The sequence below is a fragment of the Macrosteles quadrilineatus genome, unplaced genomic scaffold (genome assembly GCF_028750875.1).
Source record: "Macrosteles quadrilineatus isolate MER2022 unplaced genomic scaffold, UCM_ALF_1.0 Scaffold_7__1_contigs__length_78375512, whole genome shotgun sequence".
Lineage (NCBI taxonomy): Eukaryota > Metazoa > Arthropoda > Insecta > Hemiptera > Cicadellidae > Macrosteles > Macrosteles quadrilineatus.
Window position 1 is genome coordinate 19,385,019 of NW_026542600.1, and position 11,684 is coordinate 19,396,702.

An 11,684-nucleotide genomic window follows, 5' to 3' on the forward strand; every position below is an offset into this window, starting at 1 on the left:
TCCATGACCATTAACCATTGATTTCCATGACTCACGAACTTAACTCAAAAATTATAATTTACCGTACACACACAAATAATACTGCCTAGACAAGTTATTTCACAGAAAATATTGAAATATGTATTAACAGATAACAATGGGGTACAATAGGTACAACAATGAACTAATACAAACTCAAAACCCATAAACTAAGACAACTGTATAAATTGAAATTGTCGTACATTTGTGAAAAATTCTGAAAAATGCTACAATAGTCGCGGTTACAGCCGACTAGAGCATTGAAAGGTCCCCTGAAATCCATCCATTATTGGGGATTTCCATGACTTTCCATGACTTGTTGCCTATTTCCATGACTTTCAATGACCATAATTTTTTTCCATGACTTTCCATGACTATCCCTGACTTTCCAGAATGTGGACACCCTGTATTTTAAATTAGTTTTTCATTTAATGCTGGAGGTACCGGTAAAACAATCAGAGTAATATATTTTTCATCATTTTAAAGAAGAAAAAACATACACAATATCTAGTTTTTATCAAACAAATGATATTTGAGAAGTAGGCTTTCTTAAACATATAATTCAAAGTTACATGATCAGCAAAGGTTATTTTTTAATTGAACCATTTTGGTTAGGTTTATTGTAATCCCCTCAACCAGGTACATTTACCTGCAACGAGTATCGTAACAATTATAAGAACATTTTACAAATTTATAAATTAAATAAAAAACATGTTAATCTGAACCATATAAAACTGAGGTAGTTATAATAATAAAAACAAAGTTTCTTTTTGAGCATGAAATATGGAATTTTCTTTCAAAGTATATCAATATGACATATATAATCCATCAAAATCACAATCATTCCATGTGAGAGATCCCATTTAAAGGATCTTGAAATGTAAAGAAAAAAGAAAACTGCCTTGAACAAAATTAGACAATGTGGTTTCTATTAAGGAAACTAGTGATCATTCATTTATCATTATTTCTTTTACATTCTCTGATTGTACGTGCACATTTTAGTTAGGAGGACTATAACATAAAATAGCCTAGCCTAGTTTAAAATTGCATAAAAGAAAGAACATTATAAATAATACAGTAAAACTTTGATCCTCATTAAATCTAGATAAAATTAAAATGTATATAAACAATAAAACACTGTAATTATATTTATTTATTAGTCCAACCGACTTTTTATGTTTTAAAATAAAATATATTTGATCAATTAAAACACTATTTGGAATTGTTCAAGTGTACAAACCATAACAAATTTAAATGCAAACAAAGCCTCGCTCTACCCACAAAATTATACAAGGATCATATGCACATGAGTATTAAAATAGCAGCGTTTCATTTATCAAAAAATTAAATGACTGAAAAGTGCCTTAGGTAACACAACTTTCATAGGACACACTCAATAATGACTAGTATAGTATATAATTCATCGGTAAAAACAAAAGTGGTCTTTTGGTCATTGGCAATCAAGTATAAATAAAAAAAAAATTCATTAGATAATACTCATGCTATAGGTGGATCGTCCTCTTCTTGACTACTAACCAAAACATTGTTGTAAGAGCGTACCCGCATCCTGTACAATCTGTTGAGCCACATCTTCTGGCGGCCAGTGTAGACGATTCCTCCAATAGAAACTGCTAGTAGGACAGGCATTATCAGCCATAGGATCAGCTTGAACCCTGCACCAACATCAAACAAACAATGACTAACATTAATTATATGTAGACATAACAACGAAGGTAATGATATCAGTAATGTTTGTTCTAAAGAACAAAACTTTCTGGAGAACCCAGGAAATATGTGAAGTCCTTTCTTCATCTTGATGAGAAACCTATAACCCTACCTCAACCTCTACCTACAACCCCTATCATGTCATGATAGCGCTATCGTGTTTTGTGTCGTTTCGTGTATGTAAATGTTTTGTGTGTAATGTACTGTTCCGTGTTAAATTTTGATGTTTTTGACGTGTTGCAAGCTCCGAAGATGTTGAATTGCAACAAGTCAGCTGTAAATAATTGAAATGTTGAGGTAATTTGGACTACTGATGGAGATAAGCCTAAAAAGTTTATGAGAAACTCAGGAAATGAAAGAGTCGGTTTTGTATGGCACTCCTCAAAGAGTAATTCTTCCAAAGGGAGAGTTTTTCTTCAGAAATGAGAGCTTTGTGGACCATACAGCAGGTCAGCACTCTACATACTTACTTACTTAACCTGTCCTTCTTCATCCTTTACCCAAAATAGGGATAGATTGTGTCTCAACAAAAAATAAAAACATTTCTTTTACATGCACAAAAGAAGAAATACTTCACAACGTTTAAAACCGTTTAAGATATAAAAAAACAATATATATACAAGTTAAAAATGACTTCCAGGGATGATGGAAAAGATGGCTACCGCATGTTTGCTATTTCCTTATCATTCATGAACTCAAAGATGCTGTGGTAGGCTCTCTCTTTCATTAGCGACATTAGCTTGTCCTTGAGATAACCCCTTTTCCAGCCCCTAATGGTCATTGGCAGTTTGTTAAAGAACTTAAGCCCATGAATTTGGTATGTAGCAGCTATCTTAGAGAGCCTAACGCGGGGAACATCCAGCATGTTTCTCTGCCTGGTGTTGTAGGAATGGACCATGGCACGGGACGTAAGGTCTCTATGTTTATCCCGAACATGAAGAAGGCACAGGAGAACGTAATGACCGAAGACAGTAGGTATTCCTAGTCTCACAAAAAGGGGCCTACTATGAGCCCGTCTGTCGCTAAAGATGATGATTCTTAAGGCCCTTTTCTGAATCTTGAGACACTGCATCCATGGGGAAATTCAGAGTTGTTTAGTGACAAGACAAGTGATCTGACATAAAATCAATCAAATGGCGCAGTTCTGTATAACTTTTGTATACCGTATGCAGGAAAGCCAGGAGTTTAAACGTATTAACAACTGAATTAGACCCCTGACTAACTTTTACAAGTTAGAAATTTTTTAAAGAAATTGCTGTTTCCTATTTCATCTGTGTTATCAATAAACAGTGTAAAACAATCTGTTACAACCAAGATTCAAAAAAAGAAACAACTACAATCAATTAAACTTGTCCGCAATAAATGAGACATTAGGGTTTACAAGCCTTATACAGTATGACAAATATCCTTGTTTACAATCATTTAGTTGTGTTTGTTTGTTGTTGGATAAGGCCTTTAAGATAGCAGCCAGCACTATAAGCTGTTTATTGTTTAAAATTTAAAGTCAAAGGTCAGTTTAGTAGTTCGATCAATGTTTGTGACAAGAGCAATTATAGTCTCTACCATACCACTACAAGAAACTCTAGTTAATAATCAGTTCTATATAGTTCAGGATTAAAAAACCTTCTTGAATCTTATTAGCCAACGTTTTAACATTTAGTCCAGTTTACAGATAGAACTACACAAAGAAATTCACCTTTGCATCATCATAAATCATTTAATTATGATCCTCATTGAAACACTCACCTAAGATAAGCACAGTGCATTGTTTATCAATATCACTTCATAGCAATACTTCCACACACTTGATTGCATAATAGGCTACAATCAGATCCAAACTGGTGTGCAAATTCTTATTTACATTGCGAATGTGTACAAGTTCAAATATATTTTGGCGAATTTTAGGAGAAAAATTTTCATTTCTTTTCCACCTACATGGCAATGTTTTCTTTTTGTTGCATCACACATTAATCCTAAAAATAATCCTTTGAAAAGGGTTTCAAAACAAAGTGGTTCAAAACTGGACCAGGTTAGCTTAAAAAAATCTTTTGACTTAATAAAGGCTACCGACTAGGTAAATTTAGATTTAAACTTACCAAATCCACCTGAACTTGATTTATCTGCAGTATTTGGTGATGAAATTGGGTTGGATGGTTTAGGCACTGGTTGGCAAACACCGTTGTCATTTCTTTCATAATCTGTTCTGCATTGACATATTGTCCTTGTATCTACACTCACACAAGCTTCGTTTTCTTTACATTGTAGGAAGTTTATTACTCTCAGTTCACATTTTCTCTCTCCTTTAAACATAAATTAAAAAGAGTAATTTTAATAAAATGTTAATCTCGCTTGACGTATACCATCATTGACTATAGTTAATGATGTACCACCAATCAATATAAATTCCAAAATTCAAGCAGCAAGGATGTTATAGAGGCAATTTTATTCATCTTTTGTCATTATAACAATACATACAAATAATGTTTCATATTTTATGAATGGTAAATTTAAACTAAGATTAAATTCAATGATAATGTGACATCATTTTTACTAGATTATGTTTAAATTATCTATGACATTATTTTATTCAAGATGGACATTGATACCAAACTAAATTAAATATACTTGCTCTCAGCGACAGCATCATGTACATTATGTTGCTCTACGGTTTATTATTAAAGAAACAATATCTTAATATCTGTACAAATTGGTCACCATCCTATTTCTCTATATTACAGGAATCATAGAGTTTAAGGATTACAGCAAGTATCGCTACATTAAAAAAACTCCCAACGTTGTAAACTAAAAGCAACAAGGCTGGTAATGAAATTTGGACAAAATATAAACTACTATTACATTTTGAGATTCTCATTATCCCTATCAAAACATTATGCAGTTGGACACAGTAACTGGCATTTTTGAATATTTTCTAACAAGACTGAATATACAAGTGGAGAAATGTGAAAAAAAACTTACTAATTAATACCAAAAGTTGTTTTAAAAGTTAGTAAAACTAGTATGTACCAATTAACATTCATTATAACTTCATCTATAGCTCATTTACACCTGGAGAGAATATGCAATCAGCCAAACTACAAAATAAATAAAAGGGTTCTCTGACAGAAACAAATAGCTTGACACTCGCAGGCAGAAGATAACACATAAGAAATTTACAGCTTGACTTGTGTGCACATTCAAATAAAGTAAAGCAAACAAAAGTTAATGACATGAAAAGGCTTAGGACTGAATAATTATGGAATAAAAATGTGATTAACCCAAAATTGTCTCTATTTTAATCTTATATATTAGCTGTTTTATACTTGTTAATCCCGTCAAGATCTGAAAGGCCAAAACGATTAGTACTGAATTGTACTGAGCTTTTACTGATTGAAGTAAAAATTAGTAATCTTTCCCCAGGTAATATCTTTCGATTCAAATCAATCGACAAAGTTAAAAACAGGACAGAGCTTTATACTCATCAGGGAGGGTAGTGAATTTGAAAACTGTCAAATAACATGAAACTTAATCCTAGAAACTGTGATATAAGGCTTGGTACAGTATCGAATTAGTTTTAATATGCAAAGAAAGACAAATTTGATAGTTGAAACAAAGTTTTATTGCTCGACAAGATGAAAAAATATACGTTAAGCTTGTTCATGTTTATAACTAATCAATGATTGCTGAGGATGTAGTGACTCACAATTCTTGATCAATTCTACTCAAACTAAGCCTATGTCAGTGAAGAACTGAAAAGGTTGAAGACATTGTAAATCTTACAAAAATAGAGGATATCTTGGACACTGTTGGTGTTGTTTAACCGCTTGAACTGCATTGGTTATCATTTGACTATGTATATGATTATCTCGTCATTCCTCATACAAAAATAAAAGTTTTTAGTAAATACATAGAGTAAAAAGTATTACAATTCCTGACTTATGTGCAACTCCAACAAAATCCACCCATCCCACCCAATTTGTCAACTGTTAGTAGCTGCTGCTACTCTACGACCAATCTCTCTTCAGTTTCATACAGATTTACATAGTCTAAGTTTAAAGAAAACGTATGTTCGTAGCTTTCAAAATAAGACATTGGATTTAGTCATCCCGCTGCAACCCATCTCTGAAGTAGAGATAACTGTAGTTGTCCGGAGCCTCAAAGGTGGCTCCACCCCTGGTGTAAATGGTGATGAATCGCTAAAGGCAATATTTCCTGTCTTAAATATCTCCATTACTATAGTATATTTTTAACAACAGTATTCTTCAAGGTATCCATCCAGACTTTTTCAAAACTCGGTAAGTTGTTCCAATATATAATATCCCCGCTGCAACATACCTGCCGACTAAGCGAATTTCCATTTGTCTGAATTGATTTTCAATTAAATCTATTGAAATAATATTAGGTTTAATTAGCAGCAAACCCTAGGTTTGCTGCTAATTAAACCTACAAGGAAACTAATAAAGTGTGGTTTTAGTAAAATATTAATAGCTTATATTAAAATAAATAAATTTGCCAAGTTTGATCAAAATGTATCCATAAACAAGTAAACTACAACATTCAATATTCTCTATGAGAATAACATATGAATTTTAAATTAAAAATTTTTTTAATTTTCTCCGTTACCAATAATTGTACAAAAACACATGATATACTAAATTATATATATTTTTTAAGCTAAGATATTTGGGTGTAGGATTGATCACCGGTTGAAATGGTCTACTCATTTTAATCAAACGTTATCTAAATTGAGAAGATTTATTTACGTCTTCTCAGTACTCAGTAGATTTTTACCGTTTGATTTATCACGCAGCGTCTAATAAGCATATATATACACTGCATTCTCCAATTCGGCATCCTCGCCTGGGGCGGTGCATACCGACCGATTTTTCAACCTCTTAATGTGGTTCAGAGGTGGTTAAAAAAGCAGCTCTTTGGAAGCTTTGTACTTATCCCTCAGTTATCCTTTTTGACGAATTCAAAGTTTTAACATTACACAACTATTTGTTAGAGCACTCATCCTATACATTTTCAAAAATAAAGCTGATATTTCTTTTTTAACACCGACCATACCGTAACCATTTCACCCGATATGCTCTTAATACTGGTATATCCGTTTCCAGATTGAATAAACCTATAAACTTTACTTGCACATTTTAAATTGCTAACTATGTATTTCCAAAATTACCTGATTTAGGTTCAAATTTCCAATTCAGTAGGTAGGTATTGGCTCTTATAAAAAAAAAACTTAAAATGGGTAGTTAGTTGACATTGATCTGAGTGAGATAGAATCTTTAACACCTCAAACTATGCCCAATAATGTAAGCCAGCCAGTTGGGATGAGAGGGAAATGTGGTGTGGTTAGGTTTGTGTACATTCTTGTGTGTTTGAATCAGTGGCGTAAGTCTGTTTTGGGGGGGGGGGCGTATTCTGTTTTGGGGGGGGCGTATTCTGTTTTTTTGGGGGGGGGCATATTCTGTTTTGGGGGGCCTGAACCGGGGGGTCTGGGGGGTATGGAATATCCCCCATTGTGGAAGGGGGGTCTTGGGGTCCTCCCCCGGGATTTTTCTTTTTGTATTTTAAGGTACTAAATTACAGTTTATAACACCTCTGGAGGCTCTAAAGTAGAGAACAATCTAGGTGTATTATCACTAAAAATTACTTTTTACTGCTCTGAAATCTTTAAACAAGATGCCTAAACTACTATTAAACTGCCTGACGTAATTTTAATAAAATAAACCAAGCTAACAAAACTACACTCAACTTGTAGAATAAAGAATATGGAACTTATAAAGCCAATACTCTGTTGCACGTTATTTATGTAACTTAGTAAACTTGAATATACATACTATAAAAACTGTTTGTTTTCAAAGATTACACATGCTACGCAAAATTTTGCTTAGCATGTGTAATCTTTGATGATACTAATAGAATACAACAAAGGCAGAGTACAAAACAATACATTTTCAGATGAGTTAAGAAGTACAGCATTTTACAGTACATTATATAATTTTTCACTTGAGATTTGCACTAACTGGCAACGCAGGGCTTGCTTATCTGCTCCCCTCCCCCTCTCGTATGTCTGGTTGGACGATGATTCACAAAACTATGCTTCTAATAAAAACAATAACTTTGTTCAAGATCTGAATAAAATTGTAATTTAAAATAGACATATAAATAAGCATTTTCTCCTGATCAATAATATCAAATAATACTTTTGATCATAAAGTTAATAGTCTAGAAAAGTTCAGATTAATTAAGGAACATGTTATGTAAGTTTAAAAAAAAAAACTATTTATCATTAAAACAACTTAAAACTGCCTGATTTGAATGAGTTTTACACATTTATTAACACCATAGCATAACCAATTGTATACTAATAAGCAAATTAAAAAATTGTAATGTTAGAAAGATATTAATTCTGTACATAGGAAAGAGGTTATCCAGGAAGTTGCTAATGTAGATTTTACTCTAAACACTAGATGTCCTAGTGTGTACACACTCATTTGACTGTGTTTCTAGGACGCGCGTTGTAACGCTCCCGTGTGTACATTGTGTACCGTATAAAGCTATAATTTTAAACAATATCCAGCATTCAACGTCAACAATTCGGGGGGCCCCCTTGGGCTCCCTCCCTGGATACGCCACTGGTTCCAATGTTACGGAAGTATGTGTGCGTGTGTTTGCACACGAGCCTTAGTTTTGTGTTGCTGATAATTTCAATAGCATAAATTGAATTACCTTCCTGTGACCCTGTGTTTTTTTTTTTTGGCGTGCAGTGGTACGGTAGTGTAATAGGTGGGATTTAAAATGTTTTTCTATTAATAGGCCTATATAGATAAGTAGTTGTCGTTTGTCATGATAGTCTACGGAAAGAAGCACGACTAGTTAATGAAGATTCTTATCATCTGGCTTTATAGATAGGCTACCGGTAATTGTTTGTATACTTTTGTTCTGGTCGGTCAAGGTCAACAGTGTTGTAGTTTTGTAACAGATTTTTGTAACAGATTTTGTAACAGACAAGCCAATTTTCTACAAATATATAAAGATGTACAACAGGCTGAATTTACAATTCACAAGTGGAAGCTCTTGATTGTTTTTACGGCAAAATTTATTGTATAGACCTACTTGATAAATCCTGTTGCTTTAAGAAGAATAAATATCTAAATATCCCTTTTGGTTTACACCTTAAATTATTTAAAATTTAAAACGTAAGGAAAAAATTGGCAGGAGGTGAAAAAACTAAATACTGAGGAACTGTAAAGGAGTAAAGGTATTTTATTTAAAACCCCAGAGAACAGCAGTTTAGAATGAAGTTGAAATAGCCTATCACCATTATGTAAGTGAAGTGGGAAGGGAAAAAGTGTTTTTCAACTAAATGTTACTAGTATCAGTGTCGCCCAGGTCTTTGAGGCACAGAGGTCCGACTGTCACTACTCACCGCAATCGTGGATAAAGGTTACGTTGTTTCCGTGACCGCAGGAGAGGATGATGATGTCTTCAATGCCGAAGAAGATAATCATGATTTTGCCTGCAATCTCGAAGAAAAGATTACGTTGTTTCCGTGACCACGGGAGACAAACATGATGTCTACAAGACCGAAGAAGATATCTAAGATGTTTGCACTATGTGGAAAAAGGTGACATTGTCCGAGGTGATCCCAGAAAACGATGACGAGTTTCCATGACTGCGGGAGACGATGATCAAGTTTACATGAATGCAGGATGTATTCAATATTTGGCTGCGATCACGGAAAACGATGACGATGTTTCCACCACCGATGTAGGCCTAAACAATGAAAATATGTTTGCGAGAGTTTTTGGATTTTGCCGCATCACAGCTTTTGCTGAGATAAACAAATAAAACATGAGTACGGTAGTGGTGTTTTGGTGGGGGTTGGTGCACCATCTTCATGTACTGTGGGGGGGGGGGGGCTCGATGTACTTGGACGCCACTGAATAGTTTTGGATGAAATAAATTTGCAAAATTTGATCAACATATAAGGACCTTTCCATAAACAAGCAATCTAAGACCATTTTCCTTTTCTCCATCAGAATAACAGGGCAATTTGAAATTTACAGTTTTTTTAAATATTTTTTTTCTGCTTTCTTTATTGTATCACACTTCAATATAGGACTACAAAAATGTATTTACAGAACCTTTTAGTTCTGTGTACAGAGCCTAGCGTGGAGCACAGGGTGGATGGACCGAACCTAGGTAGCTGGTGCGTTGTGCCTCACACTACCTCGCTTCAGCTGTCAAAATGTGTAGGATGCCATAACTGGTAATAATTTAAAATCAAAATGCACTAACTTACTGGTCCAGATCTGCTTATGCAATAATTTTTTTAATAGCTGATCCGAGTTTTGTCAAGTAGGTAACCACTCAGCCACAACACTAGATGTTACAGAATAACTTATATAACATAACACAGTAAATAGCAATATCACGAACCTTATTTTTATCTTAACTTCAACGCTTAAAACTACTATTCCGTACGGCCTTTTTTTCATTTATTACTTCATTCATTACTTTTTCATATTTACATCAAAGATGAAAATAACTGAATAACTGGTCAGTTGGTTATTGAACGCTAAGCTAACTTAATTGAAAATGTATTCGTTATTTTGTTTTAAAAATGGGTGAGAGTAGCTAACTGCGTATAGCTTGGTACACAATTTAATTGGCTAAGTATTGCAGCACACATAAAGAAATACAATGTTTTTTTGTTTTTTTTTAGTTAGGCCTAACTGATATAAGTTAGTCTAGGCTAAGCCTATGCTAGAACTACAAAACGTAAAATCCCAACAGTAGAGCATACTTACCATGATATGAAGGCTTTTCACCAAAAGCTCCAACAAAAAGCAAGCACCAAAAATAAGTTACAGTCCTTGTTGTCAAAGGCATTGTAGTAAAAGGCGATTTTACAGTTTATTACATTGGGCTCTTGACGTTTGCTAATAACTGTAATACCTACATTTTACAACAACTTTTCACATTAATTTTTAACACCGTTGTGAATAATTGTGAAATAGCTTTTCCAGTAGGTATTGGTTATGATACATAAACTTATGTGCCAACTCAACAAATAAGAATGGTCAGTAGATCTGATTAGTACAGCTTATTTCCGACAAATATTGCCAGACATCACATGTCAAAATGAATGACTAATGTTAATTACGGGTACACGACGTTTGTTAAATAAACGCTATCAGGGAGAACAACACAACAGACAATGACAAACTAGTAAAGAGAAGTGAGCAAGTAGTGACACGACGTGACGTCTATGTTTAATCATATGGTATGGTAAGTTAAGTTTTTTCTTTTCCAAGGCAGGTTAAAGTAACACATAGGCATCTAAACTTAGAATTATGAGCACTAAGAATAAAAAGATATGGATTTTATATGTAACATATTAGATCAGAATATTCCTGATGACGTTGTTTTGGAAAATTGCCAAACTATTTTATAAACATTTTCTGACAAACAAGAAAAATTATTATAGGCCTTACAATAAAACTACAACCAAAAGTAATTACATTTTTACTAAAATATGGCCATAAACAAGACGAAATGTATTCCCCATTTAAATAACATGAAATTTTACGATTGATCATGTTTGCCTAACATTATTAACATTATTAAAAATAAAAAATAAACAATTTGTATATAATGTATTTAGTAGTTAATTAATTTCATAATAAAAGTAATTTCTTGACTTGGCCAATGCAATGTATTGTTAATATGGCTTAATAAGGGACTTTGACTTTGATTAGGTTTGCTGATACGGGCTAGGTAAAAAGTGTTTTTTTACCAAACGTTAATAGAATAGGATCGAATAAATAAATTTACAAATTCTATCAACATATCCATAAACAAGTAAACTACATGTTTTAGCATTTCCATCTTTTAAGGGAGGGGGGGGATTAAAAAATATTATATTTGAA

The 11,684-nt window shown here is 33.3% G+C and overlaps 1 protein-coding gene across 2 annotated transcripts in view; it reads right to left on the bottom strand.

The window, feature by feature from the left end:
* Positions 1-10,974, bottom strand: part of LOC128997965 (uncharacterized) — a 12,241-nt gene extending 1,267 nt beyond the window's left edge. The window contains exons 1-3 of one of the 2 annotated variants that reach the window (XM_054423836.1): positions 10,563-10,974; positions 3,840-4,043; positions 1,579-1,691 (exon numbers count right to left, since the gene is read on the bottom strand). In XM_054423836.1, coding sequence (XP_054279811.1) covers positions 1,579-1,691; positions 3,840-4,043; positions 10,563-10,644 — 399 coding nt within the window. In that variant the 5' untranslated portion in view covers positions 10,645-10,974. Of the gene's footprint in view, positions 1-1,554; positions 1,692-3,839; positions 4,044-10,562 lie in introns of both variants that reach the window. The other variant, XM_054423835.1, reaches the window with a different exon arrangement.
* Positions 10,975-11,684: the final 710 nt, after the last annotated feature.